This window comes from Lontra canadensis, unplaced genomic scaffold (assembly GCF_010015895.1).
Source record: "Lontra canadensis isolate GAN:19392208 unplaced genomic scaffold, GSC_riverotter_1.0 scaffold16, whole genome shotgun sequence".
Taxonomy (NCBI): Eukaryota; Metazoa; Chordata; class Mammalia; order Carnivora; family Mustelidae; genus Lontra; species Lontra canadensis.
This window is the reverse complement of record NW_022631010.1, coordinates 19,493,942-19,515,731: the sequence shown is the minus strand read 5'-3', so window position 1 is coordinate 19,515,731 and position 21,790 is coordinate 19,493,942. Positions and strand designations below refer to the sequence as shown.

General features: G+C 45.4%; 1 protein-coding gene across 1 annotated transcript in view; it reads right to left on the bottom strand.

The window, feature by feature from the left end:
- BANF2 (BANF family member 2) overlaps positions 1–21,790 on the bottom strand; it is a 33,367-nt gene that overhangs the window by 7,712 nt on the left and 3,865 nt on the right. Inside the window, exon 2 of the mRNA XM_032859392.1 lies at positions 129–257. Coding sequence (XP_032715283.1) covers positions 129–254 — 126 coding nt within the window. The 5' untranslated portion in view covers positions 255–257. The remainder of the gene's footprint in view (positions 1–128; positions 258–21,790) is intronic.

Genomic DNA, 21,790 nt, shown 5'->3' with positions numbered 1-21,790 from the left:
CTGCCAAGTGGCGGCTTTGCTCTGTGACGGCCCCTTGCAGGGACACATAGCTGTGGCTGCCATCTGGCAGGGCTAGGGGAAGGGAGGTCGGAGAGCAAAGTTGGGGCAATAAGAAAAAAATGAATTACCTTGTTGAAACCTTTGGTGACCAAATTGATTGCAAGCTCACGGCTGATCCCGTCCACCCAGGCAACATCCTTTTCTCCAATGGGTTCAGAGAGGAAGGCTCTCAGCCTGGGAGACATGTGATCCATCTTCTGTAACAACAGTGGGAGAACAGGGTTAGGAGGTGGCTGGCTGCTCACAGTGAGAGGGGATGCTGGGGGACTGCCCTGCGGAGGAATGGGGGCAACAGATGGAAGGCTTCCTTCCACCACCCAATATGTATTGGGGACTTAGGAATGTCAGCGGCAGTCCTCAACACATCCATTCCCGCCTGGATGGGCTGAGAAATGTACAATGATGGTCCCAGATGAGTCCAATTAATTCCACCAAAGAGGTGCATTTAATGCTAACAACTGAGATGGGTGTATCTCTGCTGCTCTTCCCATCCTCCATGATTAAAGAAACATTGCTTCTTGAGAGCAGAATTGTGGTTGGAGAAATGACGATATGTTGGTCAAAAGGTACAAAGGTTTAGTTACACGGAATGAATACATTCCATGTATTCATTCATTCCATGAGCATCTAATATACAGCTCCGTAATAATAGTTAATAATGTATCACATACTTCAAAATTTCTAAGAGGGCAGATTTTAAATTACATCTCCCCACACGCACATACGAAAAAGAATACCTATGTAGAACTGATGGATAAGTTGTTGAGCTTGATCACGGTGATCTTTTCGGTGTATGTCTGTATGTCAATCAAATTGTACACCTTAATATAAACAATTTCTCTAAGTCTAAGATATCTCAATAAAGTTGTCTTAAAGAAAAAAAAGAAATAATTGCTCCTCTTCACTAATTAACCCACCTCCTCTCTTTACTATTTTTCATACTTTTTAAAAAGATTTTATTTATTTATTCATGAGAGATAGAGAGAGAGGCAGAGGGAGAAGCAGGCTCCCCATTGTGCAGGGATCCCAATGCGGAACTCGATCCCAGGACTCTAGGATCATGACCTGAGTGAAGACAGAGGCTTAACCATCTGAGCCACCCAGGCACCCTCTTTTTCATATTTTTATTTTAGCATTTATCACACTCTGTAATGGTTGTTTAGTGACACATAACAGAAAATGCTTCAACTGGATCAAACATCAAAGAAGACCTTATATATCTCCAAAGCCCAAGGGTAAGGATGGGTATGGTACAATCTGGGCCACAGCTCCACTATCTCTGATTCTTTCAACTTTTCCTCCTTGTGTTGGCTTCGGTCACAATTGGTTCCCCTCATGGTAGCAAAATGGTTGCTTCAAGACTTATATTCCCCAACACCCTACCCCAGAAGAAGAAGGAAAGAGAGAGAACGTTGTCTCCGAGGCACTCCAAGCAGAGCCCCATCCAGTCCTGAAGGTATGAGTTTAGTGTTGGCGGTACACTCTGGTCCTGGATCTGGGAGGGGAGTTAGCTTTCTTTAAACCATACAAGCTGTGAGATCAAGTGTAGTTACTGAACAAAATCGGGATTATTATCTGGAGGAGGGGAGATGAGTGTTAAACAGTGACCATAACATCCTCCTATCGTCTACCCTTTTGGTAATCCAACATCTGTACACCCTCCTTATGCTACATAATCATCAGAAATACCCACACTCAGCTAATGTAGACTCACCTCCTCCCCCAGTGGGTGAAGCCCTATGACTCATCCCTTACTGGACTTGGGTTCAAGTTCATATTTTCTGGAAGATGCATCATACTCTCCATCATGTCTGGAAATAGCAACTCATAGGATGGTAAACTATGAACTAAATTCTGAATTTCACCACCATCAATATAGTAATAGGGTGGTGGTGGGGGGACCCAGTCCATCTGCAATAAGAATTTCCAGAAGGGGAATTCTCCATTTGGAGAAGAGGTCCTTGGGAAACCCATTCAGGTGTCATTGGCCAATGGTACATGCAATGCAGTCTTGAGAAAATATTAGGGATTCCTTACCATGGTAGTAAAGCAAGTCCCTGAGTCAGCCAACATTTTGGTCCCCAGTTCTGTGTTTGTGTGTAGCTGCCCTGTCCATTGCCTAGCCAACATCTTAGTGGGCATGTGTCTTTCAAGGAGAGTCATTGCTTTAACGACACATTTTCTGGTGGATACAAGTTCAAGGGTTGCCCTGTGGGATGGGTAATTTCAGACATTGCTTGGTCCCTTTCTTTGGCAAGTCAGCATTCTTAAGAATCTACTGGATCTCTTCCATTCAAGTCTGTGAGCTGGTAGTTCAAGCTGGATTTAGTCTCCGGTCAGAATCCTTAAGCAACAGGGCTCTGTGCCTTGCCCACTGCCCTGCTCCACAGATTAGTGGCATCTTCTTTCACCTCTGATGTGAAGGTACCCCACATTGTCTTCCTGCCCCCGCCAGCTGTATCCACAGTGAGTGAGCTGTCCCCTTCACCAGGCTTGAGGTACCTAAGACAAGATGCTCCATAGAGACCTGCGACCTGGGGACACTGTTTTTCTAGGGCCCTGATCTTTTCTCTTGCTGAGCCACCTGAATCACTGCCTGTGTTCTAACTTTAGCCAGTGACAGCAGCTTTTTTGACCCAGCGGGGCTTGCTCATCAAAGTCTAGTCACTTCGGACCGCAGGCCACAGGCAGAAAGGCCCTCTCTCAGCAAGCTGTGTTTTTATTCCTCCCCGCTTTCAAATGGGCTACGCGCCTCCTAAATTTGAGTCTCCCAGGGCCTTTTTTTTTTTTTTAAGATTTTATTTATTTATTTATTTTATTTAAGAGAGAGCATAAGTGGGGTGTGGAGGGGCAGAGGGAGAGGGAGAAGAAAGCAGAAAGCTCCCTGCTCAGCAGGGAGCCCCACGCGGAGCTCGATCCCAGGATTCTGGGATCATGACCTGAGCTGAAAGATGACGCTTAGCCCACTGAGCCACCCAGATGCCCTGAGTCTCCTAGGACCTTAACCAAGACTGCTGGAGGCACCCAACATCCTGAGTATTTCCCACCAAATCTCTCCAAATGTCCTATCTCTCTATGCATAGGGTCTGTATCCCAGGATAAAATGGGGGAGAAGCAGCTACTTTGCTAGCCCAGGATCAGCGTCTTCCTAGTAAGGACATTTTGCTGCTCTCCATGTGAATACCTCTCCTCAGCCAAACCATATTTGAGGTTTGCTAATTGTAGCATCCCCTTCTTGGTAGCAAACTCTGGGTCAGGTGGGACAGTTTGTAATTCAAGGAAGAGAAAAGTCCAGTTCAAACTGGCTTACGCAGTAAGGAGGTCTTACTAACATCCGCCACCAAGAAGTCCAGAGGTGGCTCACATGCTTGATCAAGGCTCCAGCTTGAGTTCCCTGTAACTCTCTTGGCTCATTCTTCCTTTATATATAGGCTCAACCCTCAGCTTGACTCCTTCGTGGTAATAACCGGGCTATAGCTGGACTCAGCATCACTTTTGCAAGGCACGACCCCCCTCCCTCAAAGGAAAACTATTTTTCCCTAGAAGCTGTCAATGAATGCCATCTCCACCACAGATCTTCATATGCCAAGCCCCAATATGTGTCCTAGCTCTGGATCAGAAGGTGAGTCAGTGACCTACAGAACACGTCGGCTGCAGGGGTGGCAATGCAGCACAAAGTCGGGGTAGTTGCCCTGGTATGGGGGTAGTTACCCCAAACCATGATACAGGACAAGGCCAGGAGAGCAACCCAACGTCCTCCACATATGCCCCAGTAGGTCAAGAGGACCACAGCCTCATCGTAACAACTTTTGCTCCCAGCCCTGCCCCAGCCTGGCACAGAGCAAGCACTCCCGAGACTTATGTGACTGATCCATCCATTGCTTTCAAACACCTCCAGTGCTGGTCCCCTCACTGCTCCCACACTCCCAAATCTCCACACCTAAAGTCTGGCTCCCCTCATAAGCCTTTCTGCCCCTGGGGACATTATATGACACTTAGGGACACAAACTCTCCAAGAAGTGATCAATCTGAAGGCACTGATGGTAGGGGCCAGGGGGCATCTGAGGAAAGAGACCTTGATGTGTCAGCTGGTTTGAGGAAAGGGAGCGTAAGGCATGATCGGTTGTCCAGGGACCCCAGTACAGCAGGTCTCAAATACACAGATGTGTGAGCTGTGAAGATACTGTTATGGGGGAGGGGCATCCATCTCTCCAGCAGCTAAATATGAAGATCTCTCTTAATCTGTGAAAATATGCTAATGGGTGAGCTCTGTAGCCCCCATCACCTCCTGGGACGAGGAGTCAGGATTTGGGGTCCAGTTCAGGGCCAGGCTAGAGGAGATCAGGGTTTCTGAGCAGGAGGAAGAGCCCCAGAGAGTCCTGGGTTCACCGGCTTTGCCGGGGGAAAATTCCATTTGCTATCCGCGTTGGCCATCTGTTAAGTTAAACATTTCTGCCCATTAAAAGAATAAATGGAAACGCCAACATTGCTATCAATGCGGCAGCAGCATCAAAGACAGGTAACGATTAGCAACACCTTGTGTGTATTTGCTTTTCTCGCACACCTGATCTCGCTCTGATCCTTGGAACACTCTGGAGCATAGACAGCAGCAATTTTTACCCTCCTGAGGATACCCTGAATAGAGGCCTTCACATTCATTAGGATGCCTTTTTCTGTGGCAGTGGTTCTCAGCTGGGGGCAAATTGTACCTCTCCCCTCCCAAACTCCAAACATTTGGCAATCTGTCTGGAGACACTTAAGGTTGTCAAAACTGAGGGAGGAGGGAGTGCTATTGGCACTGAAGGGATAGAGGTCAGGACTGTTGCCTAACGTCCTATAATGCACACAACAGCCCTCCTACAACAAAGAATTACCCTGCCCCAAATGTCGATAGGTTCAAGGTTGAGAAACCCCTCAGCTAAAAAGAAAAGAAAACCTGACTCAGATGGTTTAAAAAAAAAATACTTTTCTAATCTCACATAATCAGAAATCCACTGGTGAGGTAGACCCCAGGGTCTTGTCAGTCAGCGTCTGTGTGTGTCTGTCAGCATGTCAAGGACCGGGCTTGCTGCATCTAAGGTCCCAAGATGTAAACAGAATTTGCTCGGGTCCCATCCAGACCTGAAAACTTCCAAAGGGAGGACAGGCTATTTCTTCTCGGCTGTCCCTAGAACCTCTCCAGTAGAACTTGCCTTTGTTGCATTGGCCAAAACCAGGCCACACGCCCACGCAGAAACCAGTCACTGGCCAGGGGACTGGTCTGTGTGGGGATGTGCATGAGGTCAGCCCACTGGACATATGGCCGCTCAGAGAATGCTGGGTTCTGGAGGAAGTCGGGAGACGAGGTGGATGCTGGGTAGCTAATGACCAAGTCTGCCATGTCTTTCACCCTGGTCAAATGTTCATTCCATCACAAGCACTTCTCAAAGTTTAATGTGCACACGGACCACCTGAGTGGGGGGGAGGTTCTTGTTTAAAAATGTGGGTTCTGATGTAGATGACCTGGATGGGCCCAAGCTGCTGCATTCCTAACCAGCTCCTAAGATGATGCCCCCGCTGGGGCCCAGAGATCACACTTGGAGTAGCAAGGCATTACATGATGCCACTTTTTCTTTTTATAGTTTATATTTAATGGAGGCAAAATATACACAGCCTAAAATTTACTGTCTTAACCATTCTTAAGTGTCCAATAGGTAGTGTTAAGTATATTCACATTGTTGTGCAACTAACCTGCAGAACTCTTTTCATCTTGCTAAACTGAAACTCTGAAGTCATTAAATAGCAACTCTCCACCCTCCTCTCCCCCTAGCCCCTGGCAACCACTGCTCTATTTTCTGTCTCTATGAATTTGACTACTGCAGATTCCTCATTTAAGTAGAATTGTGTTTGTCTTTTTGTGACTGGCTTCCTTCACTTGGCCTAATGTCTTCAACCTTCAACCATGTTGTATCATGGGTCAGAATCCTCTCCCTTTTTAAGAATGAATAATATTCCACTGCATGTATATGTCACATCTGCTTCATTCATTCGTCCATTAGTGGACACTTGGCTTGCTTCTACCTTTTGGTTATTGTGAGTAAGGCTATTATAAACATGGGTGTGCAAATATCTCAAGATCCTGCTTTCAATTCTTTTGGATTGAGTGGAATCCCTGGATTATATGGTAATCCCATGTTTAATCTTTGGAGGAACCACCGTACAGTTTCCACAGTGACCAACGCTGTATATTCTTAAACTTTACCACACTGGGAGACACAAATAACCAAAGCTTGGGTCCCTTCTCTAGCATTTGACTTAATTAGCACGGGGTATGGCCCACACATCAGAATTTTCAAAAACTCCCCAGGTAATTCCAATATGCTGCCAAGTTGGAGAACGACTGTTTCCTTGTTATTTGCTTCTCATAAAATTATGAGCAGGTTTTCTAGGATGATGGGATTCCAACTAAGTGGGACATTATAGTGGGTTATCTAATGTCCATGTTGCCAGATGGCTTATGCTCACCAACTAGCAGGCAGTGTCTGTCCCCCACCTTCCCCAGGCACATCATAGCCTCATTAGCCATCAATAGGAAGATTTAACTATGACCCCCTGATGGTTTGAAGTCAGACAACTTCAGAGTGGACAGGCCTCCATAATGGCTTACTCCTTTTTTTTTTTAATTAAAAAAAAGGGGGATCTTCACTTCAAAGAAAATTTTACCTGGAATCCCTTTATATAAAATAGATCAAAGTAGAATGACTCTGAATGACTCAAAGCAGAGGGGAGGGCACCAGAGCCTTTCCCCGGGGTATATACAGAGCCATCCCCATGGTCCCCTAGTGCTCCCGCTTCAAACCCCTGTCTGATCCAGCCTATACCTCTCATTTCACCCATAAGAAAACCAAGGCCCCAGAATTTGTGACCAAGATTCTGCACCTAGCAAAATAGGGTTGACTCTGTTTCCCAGGGGAACACTCTTTCTAAGACACGGGACATTTCCAGGGTGGGCTATGTTATGGTCAGATAAAGCACTCAGCCATCACATGGTGAAATTATCACATATGCCTTGACATAGTCCTGCCCCATAAAAGAGTCTTGTGTTCCAGGGCGTTCTCTTAATTACATTGTTTTGAACCACAAAGTACTATTTGGGGAGGATGCATTGGCCGGAAATGTCTTCATCCGAGTCTGATTTTAGAGGCTAAGAGAAGTCATCACCTGTTTAAATAAGGAATAGAGGGTCAATGGAATTTCATCATGATTCCAAAAGGAATGACCTTCCAGTTGCAAATGTTTGACATCCTTTAAAGATCATTAAAAAATCTATAGAATAAGTCTCTGTGAAGAGGCAATCCCAAACACACCCCATCAGATAAATGCAGTGGGGTGGGGAGTACTGTTCTAATGCCTTGTGAATGGGTATTTGGGGCTCAGGATCAGATTTCCAGTGGGGGCACTGTACACAAATTCCAAAAGTGACATCTCTCAACAACCATTAGCTGAAAGTGAAGTCATTATTCTTGGAGCCCAAGTAAGATGACTCAAGGGCTGACCCCAATTATGGAGACACTGGTGTGGATCATACATGAACCTAGCTAGACTATTATCATTTCCTTGAAATCTACATGGAAAAGTGTAATATTTCTAAATATGTTACTTTGCCTAAGACGTGATTTTAAATGTGTATCATGAAATTACGAAACGAAAAGGTATAAGCAAACTATTTTCTCTCCAGCCCTGAGTTTATACATTCACATGGTCAAAAAAAGCATTTTTGGAGGGGTCTTCTAATAGAGCAAATGAGAGGTTCTCTTATTTTCCTGTTTGCTTTATATTTGGACATATGCGGTACTGCCAACCCCAAGGAACTGAGATGTTGATGCTCCTTCAGCTTCATGTTTTGCTCTCCCCTTTTACTGAAGGGGCACAGAACAGAAACCTGCATGTGTGGTTACATTGTTGAGAGGAGTACTACCCACATTTTGTTCTAGAAAATGACCCCCATGGCAAATCTTTTTTTAAAGTGAAGAAAAAAGTATACCTTTCAAAATTGGTGTATTTCTATCTTTATGAGAAAAAGAATTTGTAAACACATTTCTCTTTTTACTCGATCTACTGGAAAGCTTTGAGCTAAACCTATCATCCACATTAGAAATTAGCATAGAAAAACCCTTCTCCCTTCCTATTTATCATATTTGCTGCTTCTGCTCGATGCCCTCATTTTCTTTCTACTTTTACTTTAAAACTTGAATTTATGTGCTCAGAGTACTCACACACTATTTAAATTATGCTGCTTTATTATGTGCTCAAAGCCTCAAAGATATGGAGAATGAAAATAGTTCCTAAATTAAGCAGATTTATGGAAAAATTCAGGGTCCATCCAAATGGTCTCAGAACCTACAGCCCTGTAGCACCAAGCAAAGGCAAGAGAATAAGGGTGAGTATAATCTCAGGATTATCCTTAGGGAGACCCTTGCTTCCAATGTGCAGATGGCAGGATAATGGAGTTGGACCAGGAGGGAAGGAGGACAGTGCGCATTTTCTCACCCCTCGGGATCCAAGAGAATGTTGTCTGTCAAATACCACTCCTGGCTCTGTACACCCCTGCCCCACTCCTCCGAACTATCTCTTCTCCCTTCAAATGAACTCTCCCTCTCAGTCACTCCTAGATAAAGAATAAAAAGAAAGGTGATGATGTTCCAATGACACTGAAGTCCACCTCTGAGGAGCTCTCTCCCCTGTAAACTCTTAAAGGTCTGAGGAGACACTGTAAGGTTGCCTCCCTTTTTGGTCAGAAGTTCATGGCCTCAAGGTATCAGGCTCCACTTTGTACAGAACTCAGGAATTACTTTCCAGGGCCTATCATGCTCACCACAGTGTCCTGTGGCTGGCCTGTGGCCACACTCCACCTTCTCAGGCCACATCCTGGCACACCTATGAATGGCTTTCTCTGTGAGGATTGCTCAGCTGGCATGCTCTACACCTGCTGGCGGCCATTTTTGCCAGCACATACGGAGAGTCTGCCTGAGAAGGAAGCAAAATAGAGAAGAGCAGATCTGAGGGCAATGCAGATGGGCAGAAGAAATGCCCAAGCTAGGGAGTCAGAGATAAGTGGACGCAAATATCTGTCCTTCACTTACTAGCTGGGAGACTTGAGAGGATTTCTGAAGCACACACTCAGTTTCCTCGTCCATATGGTGGGCATAATGAATGTCACCCATCCGCAGGGTTATTGTGCAGATCAGATGAGTTAACTGAATGTCAAATGTGCAGTGCCCTGTCTGGAAGAGAGTAAGCACCATTGCAAGTGAGCCAATTCACTGGGGTTGTATTGCATCATGATTTCCCAAGCCTACTGTTATCCAAATCTCTATGGTTATATGGTCATGTTGATTCCTGTTGCTTCTAAGCACTATCTTCTCCTTCTCCTTCTCCTTTTTCCCATTCCTCTTCCCCTTCCCCTTCCTCCTCTTCTTCTTCTTCCTCTTCTTTCTTCTTCTGCTTCTTCTTTTTCTTCTTATTCTTCTATTCCAAGTTTTTATTTTATTTTATTTTATTTTATTTCGTTTTTTTTTAAGTTTTTAATTTAAATTCCAGTTAGTTAACATACAGTGTAATACTAGTTTCAGGTGTAGGATTTAGTGATCTATCATTTACATACAACACTGAGTGCTCATCATAACAAGTGCCCTCCTTAATGCCCATCACCTGTCTAGCCTATCCCCCTGCCCAACTCCTTGCCAGCAACCCTCGGTTTGTTCTCTGTAGGTATGAATCTGTTCTACCTACTCTGTAGGTAAAATCTGTTTTACAGTTTTACAGTTTGCCTCTCTCTTTCTCCCCTCTTTGTTCATCTGTTTTGTTTCTTAAATTCCAAATTTGAGTGAAGCCATATGATGTTTGTCTTTCTCTGACTAACTTATTTAGCATTATACTCTCTAGATCTTCACTTAGCATTGCTTGGTTTGTTACTTGGTTTCTTTCTTTGGTTCATTTGTTTTGTTCCTTACATTCCACATAATCATATGGTATTTGTTTTTCTCTGACTGACTTATTTTGGTTAGCATTATTCTCTCTAGCTCCATCCACATTGCTGCAAATGGCAAGATTTTATTCTTTTTTATGGCTGAGTAATATTCCACGTGTGTGTGTGTGTGTGTGTGTGTGTGTGTGTGTGTGTGTACTTTCTTTATCCATTCATCAGTCAATGGGCATTTGGGCTCTTGCCATAGTTTGGCCTTCGGTGTCCAGAAGACAGTGAGACATCAGGGTCCATGTATCCCTATGAATCACTATTTTTGTATCCTTTGGGTAAATACCTAGTACTGCAATTGCCGGGTCATAGGGTAGTTCTATTTTTAACTTTTTCAGGAACCTCCAAATTGTTCTCCAGAGTGGCTTCACCAGTTTGCATTCCCACCAAGAGTGTAAGTGTTCCCCTTTCTCCACATTCTTGCCAGTATCTGTTGTTTTCTGTGTTGTTAATTTTAGCCATTCTGACAGGTATGAGGTGGTATCTCATGTGGTTTTGATTTGTATTTCCCTAATGATGAGTGAGCTCTGTCTTCTAAAACATGAGCCTGTCTGTGCTTCGCATACCACAGAAAGACCCTTTGGCATCCACTCTTGTAAGAGTCGCCTATTGTATACCCCTGCTCAGCACTGGCTCTCTCTACTTCTGGGACCAGCACCTCTACTTCCCTTTAAGGACTCACTCTTCCCCAAACCTTAATCTCTATCTTCCTACCTCCCCTCCCCACCCCACGCCGCTCCAGGCCTGGCCAATGAAACTAGCATATCATTTTGGCCACAGGGATTGGTTCAGATATGGGTGTGGTGTGTTCTCTAGCCCAGGCCAAGTTCAGCTGGCAGGATGTGAGTGCAGAACTGTTGGTCACCATCTCTTTCATCACCTGTCCCTGAGAACCTGCCTGGGAAGGAAGCAACAGGTAGGAAAGCAGATCTGTGAGAAGGAAAGAGACATTCCCAGGACTCACTTGCAGGCCTAGATTTAGCCATGCCTGAAGGTCCTTACCCCTGAACTTTTCAATTGTATCAGGTAATATTTCCACTTTTGTTTAATTCAGCTTGGGATTGTGCAATCTGTAACAAAGACTCCTAACTAATCCCCCTCCATATTTGTTCACTCATTCACTCACTCATTCATTAAATGTTTGTGGTATGCCTTCTATGCACCAAGCACAGTGCAAAGCACAAAAATATCTTCATTCCACCCAGAAGCCTGTGGCAGGATTAATCCCATGGGCAGGTGTCAGGGATGGAAAAAACCATTTTTCAATGACCATTAATGTTGATCATTCACAAATAAAAGGAATATTTCCCTTCCTTGCCCTGAACTCCAATTCTACAATAACAAACAAGATTCCTCTCCTCCTTGGTGGCTGTCTTACACATGACCCTTTAATTGGAAATCTTTCTCCTGACGCATGTGATGAATACCAAAACAAACACAATGATTTCTCAGAACCTTACTGAACATTGTCTCTTACAAGCCCTTGAGTGAAGTCAGTGAACCTAGAGGACAAAGTCCTCTGTAGGTTCCTGTCAGAGAAAACCTCAGTGATGAGGGGGACATTCCCACAGGCAAGAGGTCACATCTTTGGGGAACCATAAAGGAGAGGAAGGATTGTATTCATGAATTCCAGACTCCAAAGGTCAGGGTGGGTTTACTAGAGCTCTCCAGGGTGTGCCAGGTTGGGGGTAGGAGACCTGAGTCTGCTCTGCCTGTGACCAGCAGTATGATGTTGGGTAAGTCACTTCCATTCCATGGGTATAAAATCAGAATGTTGAATTAGCTGGACCTTGTTGTTCTAGTTCCTCCCAACATCATGTGTCTTTGTTAATTTACAACCTTTAGATGATACAAAATTCATACAGGGTCAGAGTCCCTATCCTGCCTTTTTCAGATCCCCAAATCTCTGAAAACCAGAAGATTTTTTTTTAACTTATTTGGCAGCAAAACCTGGCCTAGACCAACACAAAGCTATTTATAGTCTTTATTATCCTACTTAGTGTGAATATTTATACATTTTACCACAGGAATATTAATGGACTTGTTTATAGTGTACCAAGCCAGACTCCACCAGGAATGTTCTATAATATGCACAATAGGCACCGTATTGCTTTTCTGAAATTTTAAAAAAAAATCAGAATTTTCCAAAAGTTCTAGCCCCAGCACTTTCTAAGTACTGTGCCTGCTGCCGACACACCCCACAACAACGCCCTGTAGAAGACACTTATCTCCCCAGCTTGCTCACACTCTACCTTTCTTGTCCACATCACTAAGGCTCTGTCGCTGTCCCTAACCCTCTCTCCCTGAATAGAATTGTCCCCTTTCTCCCATCTGTGCTGGATATCCTCTGTCTTCATAGTGATTCTAACTGGAACTCTTGAGGTGTGCATCTTTTTTTCATGAAAACATTCCCTTTCCTCTAGGACCCCATTCTCTGCAAAGGACTAGGCCCTGAGCTAATGAAATAAATAATCTAAGGAATGGATGAGGTTTTTAGTTCCGCTCCCTGGACAAGACATCTGCATTTCTAACAGATTTTTTTTCACTCATTTTTATTTTTCATTGTGATAAAATACTCATCACTCTCAATTAACCATCTCAATTACTTTAAAGTGTATATTTCATAATGTTAGTTATATTCGTGCGGTTGTGCAAACAATCTTCAGAACTTTTCCATACCTATTAAACACTAACCTCCCATTCCCCAATCCCAGCCCCTGGCAACCACCATTCTACTTTCTGTCTCTATGCATTTGATGACTCTAGGTAGCTCGAATTAGTGGACTCAGACAGCATTTGTCTGTTTGTGACTGGCTTAGCTTACTTAACATAGTGTCCTCAAGGTTCATCCACTTTGTATCATATGTCAGAATTTTCCTTTTATGGCTGAAAAATATTCTACTGTGGGTATATACCAAATTTTATCATCATTCATTCATTGATGGACATTTGGGTTGCTTCCGCCTTTTGGCTATAGTGGGTAATTCTTCTATGAATATGGGTACACTATCATGTATATTTTTTAAACTTCTCGATTTACATTCCCTCATGGGTAGAGCTGTTTGATTCTGCCTGTCTCTGCTATTATAGCCCTACCGAGAGGGGGAAAGTAATATCGTCTTGAGAAAGAGGAGGATTTTCCTCAGAGAAAAGAAAAATAAAGGGAGAGTCTATTTCATCTGCCCCACAGATTCTAGAAGAGGAAGGAGGAAGCAACTTGCTCCATTATCCACAAAAGAGAAGAAAATGTCTGTGAAGTAGGTCACAGAGACAGGGCACTTGATCTTCCCACTCTGGGACAAAAAGATCCCCAAATGAGCAGACATGCTAGATTCCAGAGGGTAATGTCCAGAATACTGGCTGGCTTAGGAAAATGCTGCCTGAGACCCACTAGCTAGAAGGAAGAGCCTGAGCATGGGCCAGAAGACGCTGGGAGGGCTGATGGGTGAGCTGAAGCCCACAAGTCAGAACGAAGAGACCCCATGAGTGGGGACCTTCCAACCAGGGCAAAGGCCCAAGCCACAGACTCCAGAAGAGGCTGCCAAGATGTCCCTAAAAGTCAGGCTAATCACCTGTGTGGACCAGAGCAGCTTCATGCCACAGGATCCAGCTGTTGTCCTGCAGATTCCATGCCCTCAATGCCAGAAGGACCCACCTACACCTCTCCCCTCCCCACCTCTACTGCCACAAAGGTCCTTGGGAAAGCAGTAAGGGGCAGAACGGTCCCTAAGGAGACACACTTTACAAGAGACTCTTTAAAATTTGCAACTGAGAAAACAAATGAGTAGATCCCTATGCCCCCAGCTCCTTGTGCGGCTGCTGATGGTGATGGGGGAGGCTCCCCCCAGAACAGTATCTCAGCAGTGGAAGCAATGGAAGCCTGCCTGAGGGAGGCCAGAGACCTCCAGCCTCAAAGTAGGAAACCCTGAAGCCCCATCCCTTTGTCTCAAGGTGGGACCAACTCCCTGACACCAGTCGTGTTCCAGAATGTTCATGGGGTCAGGCAGACGCTGGTTCCAGCCGGCACCACAGCCTTACTCAGTCCCTGCTCTCCTGTTTCTCTGTCGCGAGGGTTTTCTCCCCCAGAATAGGGTGGCCAGATTTAGGAAATAAAAATACAAAATACTTGGGGTGCCTGGGTGGGGGCTCAGTCATTAAGTGTCTGCCTTTTGTTCTGGTCCAGAGTCCTGGGATCAAGACCCACATCAGGCTCCCTGCTCAGTGGGAAGCCCGCTTCTTCCTCTCCCACTCCCCCTGCTTGTGTTCCCTCTCCGGCTGTCTCTCTCTGTCAAATAAATAAATAAAATCCTTAAAAAAAAATACAAAGTACAAATTTCCCAGTTAAGTTTAGAATTTCAGATAAACAATCGATATATTATTAGCCTAAGTATGATCCAAATATTTCATCAGACATACCAAAGAAGTTATTCATTGATTACCTGAAATTCAGATTGAACTGGGCATCCTGCATTTTTTTCTGGCAGCTCTCTCCTCCACCTCTGACTCAGCAGCAGCCTCTGCATCAGGCCCACACTCCCAAACCCTGGGCTCCCAGGTGAGCCACTCGAGTCAGAAATTCTTCCTGTTGGGATTTCCCTCCTGGATCTTATTCCACTTCTGCCTCCCTCTCTGGATTTGATGAAAGCCACAAACTCGCAAGGCTCGTAGCTCAAGGGGACACAGCATGAGAATCCATGGCTAGGGAGAGAACTGCTGTAGGACAACATGCCACTCAGAAGTCCCCTCTGAGGCAAACACAAGTTCAGATGTCAGGGTGCCCCTGCTCGTCTAGAAACGACATCTGGTACCAGCAGAGCTCACGCCGGGGTTGCGGACAACTGGGAGAAATGGAACCAAAGGGGGCTCACGTTTGTTGAGCACCTATGACGTTGCTGGTCTCAGTCTGTCTGTGGTCCCACGTAATCTTCCAAATTCCTTTGGCAGCACCCAAAATTGTTCCTATTTTGAGATATGGGGAAACTGAGGCCCCGAGGGGGCAACAAGGATCACATATCTAGTAAAAGGCAATGTTAGGGCATAAGCTCAGGCCCAGGTGGCTCCAAAGCCCAGGCTCTTCCCTCTCCAGGATGGAAATCAGAAGAGCAACCACAGCAAGGTTAGCAGGTACTGTCCCTGCCTGCTCACATCCTCTGGGGCTCACAGTTCCCTCAGCCAGCACCCGTGGCTCTCCTGGCAGCTGATGGGGGACAGAGGGTGGATAGAGGCATAGTGCTGGCGTGGCTCCGGTGGGATAGTTCCCAGATGTCCCTAGAGGGCTCGAGTCCCAGTGGCCCATGGGGACAACCTGCTAGTGAACAGTTAGTGTCCACTGTCCCGTCCTGTTCTGCCTCCTTCTCCTCCTACCTGTAAGACCTGGACCCCTCGCAAATTAATCACTTGCATGGAAATTCGATTCTCAGTGTTGGTGACCAGGAAAGACAGTTTAGAGCAGTTAGTGCCTCGCCAGACTCCCCAAGACGCCACGTGAAGCTCTTTCCCAAGCATGACTTCATTTAACCCGCCCGCATGCAAGGAGGTGGGTTCTGTGATGATCCCCATTTTACAGATTCACTGACTCAAGGTCTTGCTGGACATCCAAACCCAGCGAGCCTCAGACTGATATCTGCGTTCCCAAACTCTGAGTCATCAGAAGAGGCTTTGGTTGCATTTCTGGGTAGTCATTTTCTCTCCTTCCAGCTCTTGACTAAATTCCTTTACTTGGGTGCAAATGCAAACTGGGGCAGCTGTCCGTTGGCCAGCAAGGGGACATCTTGTGGTCTAGGTGGAATTGTGCAAATGGGTGGTGTTGTAAGCATAGCATTGATTCTATCCTGAGATATGCGAAGTCACCACACTATGTGACTTCTGCTTGTTCTTTGGCAGAGTGCTGAGTCCCCGATTCAACTTTCCCTTATTACTTTTGCTCACATTTTAGGTACCTGCCCTTGTCTGCTGGTCCTCAGCAGAGCCATTCTAGTACCTTCTAAGGACCCCTCCTATTCTGCCTATCTTTTCTTGTGAGGGTGTGTGTCTAGGTTCTGTATGTTTTAGTTCAGAAATTGGCCCTAAAGACCTACTTGATTTTCCCAAGTGCAAAGACCTACTTAAGACTCTTTCCCAAAAAAATCACTAGCCTTCTTGGCTCTGGCTTCATGGGGGCGGGGAGGGAGGGCCTCAACCAGAGAATTGTGTTCTTCTCTCTCTGGTTTGTTTCCATTCAAAGCCAGGTTCTCATGGCCATGAAGAAAGGATTTCCCAAAGATTGCCATTGATTTCACTTATTACATTATTTATGTGAGCAGATAATGAACTATTTGTATTGTAAACAGGACTTTTGCAGAGATTACACGAAGGCATTTCAGTCATTTCTAGAGACCTTTTGGTGTTTTTTAGCCATCAAAAGATAAGCCTGCCCGTTTGTAAACACACTCCTGGACATGGAACATAATCACCTTCCTTAGGGGGAAGAGACTGAGTTCCCTGGTCTGGGTAGGGCAGTGCTCCTCTCTGACAAAGGCTCAGTCTCAACCCTGGATTGTCAAGGAAGACTTTAGGCAAAAAGGGACCTCACTCTCAATGACCCCTTTGAAATCAGACACCCTTTTGAACATTTCTTGAAAGCTAAAAGATGAGGGGTGACAAACATAAATCAAAAGGATCCAGGCTAGTGAAAAAAATAAATCAATGAGGAAAAATAGTGCGAGGGCAAAGATAAACAGGAACTGACATTTGGCATTGCACAGGGAGGACACAAAAGGTGTGGGTTGTGGCTGAGTGCGGTACCACACCCCACCAAAAGGAGGTAGTTGTCTCTCAGGAACGTGGGTCCCAGGTGGCCAGATCTGGTGGCCAGATGGTGGCTATTTCAAAAGAATCTAAAAATTTAGATTTTTATGTGCAACCTCCCATTGTTTAAATGTTGGATGATAATTCAAATATCTGTAATACAATGTGAACCCAACCAAACAAGCCATACCACCAGTTGGCCTCTCCTGCTGCAGACTTTCCTTCCAGAAAAATGTCCAGCTCACATACATCAATACAATTCGACATCAAATTTCAGAAGTCTGTGGACCGGGGCCCCAGGTTAGGAAACTTTGACTTCAAGTTTCAACTCATATAAAACCTTCAACTTGGATGAGTGGTTCTCATCTTTGAATTTGGATGTGGTTTCCTGGGGACAGGTTCTGACCTTCCCCAATGAAGGTCATGTACAAACAGACAACCAGCATCCCACCTCTACTTCCCATCTTTCCACTTGGTGGCCAGAAACTCACTACTCCCAGCATCTTCCCCAAAGTCCACACTGGGATTTTCATCTCAAAGGCATCTGCTGATGTTCAATCATCAGGAAAATGCAAATCAAAACCAGAACAAGATATCACCTCATACCTGTTAGAAAAGCTAGTATCAAAAAGACTGGAAATAACACATGTTGGCCAGGATGTGGAAAAAGGGAACACTTGTGCCCTGTTGGTGGGAATGCAACCAAATGGTGGCCACTTTGGAAAACACTATGGAGGTGCCTCAAAAAATTAAAAATAGAACTACCAGATGACCCAGCAATTCCATTACTGGGTATTTATCTAAAGAAAATGAATCCACTAATTTGGAAAGATATCTGCACCCCCATGTTCACTGCAACATTATTTACAAGAGCCAAGACACAGAAACAACCTAAGTGTCTACTGATGGATGAAAGGATAAAGAAAATGTGGCATACACATAAAATGGAATATTATTCAGCCATAGGAAGGAAATCTTAAAAAAAAAAAAAAAGAAGGAAGGAAATCATGCCATTTACAACAACATGAATGAAACTTGAGGGCATTATGCTAAATGAAATAAGTCAGAGAAAGACAAACACCATATGATTTCACTTACAGGTGGAATCTAAAATACAAACAAATAAAAAACAAACTGAGCTCATAGATACAGAGAACAGATTGGTGGCTGCCAGAGGTGGGGGATGGGAATGAGTGAAATGGGAGAAGAGAGTCAAAAGGCACAAACTTGCAATTATAAAATAAGGAAGGGATGCCTGGGTGGGTGGCTCAGTGGTTAAGCAACTGCCTTTGGCTCAGGTCATGATCCCAGGGTCCTGGGATGGAGCCCTGCATTGGGCTCCCTGTTCAGCAGGGAGCCTGCTTCTCCCTCTCCCTCTGCCTTTCCCCCTGTTTGTGTATGCTCTCTCTCTCTCTGTCAAATAAATAAATAAAAATCTTTTAACAAAAATAAAATAAGGAAGTCATGGGGATATAAATTACAGTCTAGTGACCATAATAAAACTGTATTGTATATTTGACAGTTGCTTAGAGAGTAGATCTTAAAAGTTCTTATCAAAAGAAAAAAAATTGTAACTATGTATGGTATTGGATACTAACTAGACTTATTGTGGTGATTGCTTTGCCATATATACAAATACTAAAATCATTATGTTGCCCCTCTGAAATGAATATAATGCATTGTATATGTCAATTACAGCTCAATTTAAAGGTTAAAAAAAAAAAAGCATCCATTGGTGGAGACATGGTTTCCAGTCTATGTAGACCTGGCTGAAAATGCTAGGGTATGGTACCCAATCTCTTCCCTTCCGGGCCTTGACTACTGATGGCAGGTGCCCACCCAAGTCATGCTTGATGCTGGTTCTGCTCTCGTGGGTCAGATCCACACACTCCACCCTGCTCACAACTTCGGCTTCTCCACCTGGTCTTTGGATAGGGTCACCTGGAAGTGACCAAAAAGACGCAGATGCCACCGCTCTCTCAGACAGAGGAAGACCTGAAAAAGCCCTTTGCAAGCCCTGGGCTCTGTTCTGCTTCTCTGAGTGACAGTGCAGGGGCAGAGGAGCCAGCCAGGGCATTAAGGTTTGACCTCTGTTTGATCTTGGCTTTGCCCCCGACTAGCCGGCAGCCTGCATCTGAGCCCACCTCTCCATTACCACCATCACGTAAGAAGTCTTTACTATGGATAGACAAGTCACATTGAATCCTTGAAAAACACACACACACACACACACACACACACACACACACACATTCCTCATAACAAAACTATGAAGAAGGAACTCATTTTAGCCCCATTTAACAGATAAGAAAACTGAGGCTTAGTGAGGTTAATAACACATCCATGACTGTCTACTTGGCAAGGAGAGGAGCTTGAATCCTTCAACTGAGTTAACACTTATGAGTTCTGCCAACTGACCAATGGCCACTTTCTATTGTTTATAAATGCGGGCCATTGAGTGGCTTAGAAAGCACCACACATGAAGTGCTCACACCAGATAGGTCCTCAGAGGTGCTGTGGTGACAGCCACCACCTCACGCCATGGCTCTGACACACAATCTCTGTCTGGATTTCCAGTGCACAGTTGGCCCCAGGAACCTGATTTCCCCCGGTCCCTCCTGTCTGGCCCTCCCGGTGCCCTGACTATGGCTGTTCGTCTACATCTGGCCAACCTTGGAGCTTCTTCAGCCTCAGAATGCCTCCATCTTTCTGGGCAGGTGGCTGTGTTTTTCTAAGTCCAGACCCACGGGGCTTCCTGCCAGGTCAGTGGTTCCCATCAGGCTGGCAGCAGCAAGGGACAGGTCCCAGGCAAGGGTCAGCACTTAGGGAGGCTGGAGCCCCTCACAGGGGCCATGCCACGGGAAGCCTAAGAGCCACTGCAGAGGATGTCTGGGAGAGAGGAGAACGAACATCCTTCAGGGAGAAGGAAAACAACCAGCTTTGGGGGCATAGGCCTCCCTGAGCTACAAGGCAGATTTTCCAACGCCTCATCAGATTTGTCAACGTCACAGTAGGAGAGAAGCTCCAGACTAATGAGTTATATTAACTTGCTCAAATTACGTTCCCTTTCTCAGCCTCAGTGGATTCATCTATAAAATGGATGAGGTGGCATTAGGTTGATAATTTTCCAAAGTGTGCTCAAAAGAACAATAGCCTTCATCTTTTCCCTTCACTCTTTAAGGATTCAGTGTGCTCTAACTTATTCAAGGCCCTGACAAGTCTATATAGCAAGGCAACTGCCATCTTGGCCTAACCCACAGTTTTCTAAACTTCCTAGACCATACAGCCTTTTAAGTAACATCAATTAACATCCCTTGGGCCAGAGTCCTATGGAACCTGCCTTGGTCAGTTTTCAAGGCTTTTTTGGTACTAAAGGTCTCAGCCCCTCTGAGTCTGTGCTGGAAGCCAACAGGCCTGGTTGGCTGTGGGCTCCCTGGTATTGATAAGGCCCCTGCCCTCTCCTTCCCCAGCCATCACAGAACATCTGTTCTCACGGAAAACTGTGGTGAATTCTTGGCTTCTCAAGAGCTCTCTCTCCTTTCTGATTTTTGCACCTTTCCTGATCCCATTCCACTAGGCTTGGGAGGAGCTGGCTTTAATATCTGGCTCCAGGAGCATACCTATGACCTGTTGAGGTAACACATCCCCCTGGTCACCATGATTGGTTCATTGTGGACAAGGGACTCCGGTGTGATCAAGAAGAGAGAACTCTGGCATTTTTGCTTGAAAGATTAGGAAAGAAATGGTGCTTTCTTCCTGGTGTGGTTGCAAAGCAGGGGTCATCTCTTCCTTCACTTTGAGAGAGCCTTACAGAGAGATCTCCAAGGGGAGGCAGAGCTGATGATGGTGAAAATTTAATGACAAAATCACTGAGAGGCTGGATCCAGCCATTCCTGAAGCCACAGCATGCCCAACAATCCTTTTCCATTAAACTAATTTGAGTTTGATTCTACCTGTAACTGAAAGAACCCCACCCCACCAATTTTACAAGAGATGTGCTGGGAATCCAATATTAGAGAAAAGGAGGAAGGAGCAGTAGAGCTTGGAAAAGCAATGCGTGGGAAGCATGCAGGAGATGGAATGGGATGGTTCTTGTGGCCATGTGTGGGCAAAGCCTGGGGACCAGGGGAGAAAGAACTGATCACATGGACCCTGCTGATAATGGACAACTCTCAACCCAGTGGAATGACGCACCAGTGGTTGTGTTAGGGGCCAAACCTAAACATATGCCAGCCCTGACAGGATTGCACTCTAATACAGCCTTGCCTGTGGTTCTGATGGTCATCGACCCAAGGAGTGGCATCTCGGAGCTTGTTAGGAATACAGAATCTCAGACTTAGGGGTCTTGGTAAGACCCCCAGACTTACCAAATGAGGATCTCCATTTTAACAAGGCCCAAGTAGTGCCTGTGCACCATTCAGTTTCAGAACCCCACCACTAGTGGGTTATTGGTAGTGACTGTAGCAGCGATTAAAGATGGCTGCCACCAGATCCTTCCTTTCCGGATGCCCTGCCCACTGGGGGGAGGATGGACAGTTTCCTGGACGCTTTCATCTGGGTTTGCGCAGGACTTGCCTGGACCAACAGAATGTGGTGAGGTGGTGGGGCCAGGACTGTGCTTAGCCCTCAAGAAGCCTGGCAGCTCTGCTTCGTCCCTCAAAAGCCAGCTGTCATCAAGTCTGATTAACCAACCCGAGATGTCATATGGAGGCCATGTGAGTTCCAGAAGGATGAGAGAGTGACACTCGCCCGTGCCATGTGGAGCTGAGCCTTACCCAAATTTCTGACCGAGGGCACTGGGAGAAATAATTGATCATCACTGTATTAAACCCCTACATTTTGGGTTCCACAGCAAGTCTACTGAGGCAATGACTGTCTTTCCTCCTGCAAGGTGTTCACTCGCTCTAGACACTATGCTGAGCACTTTCC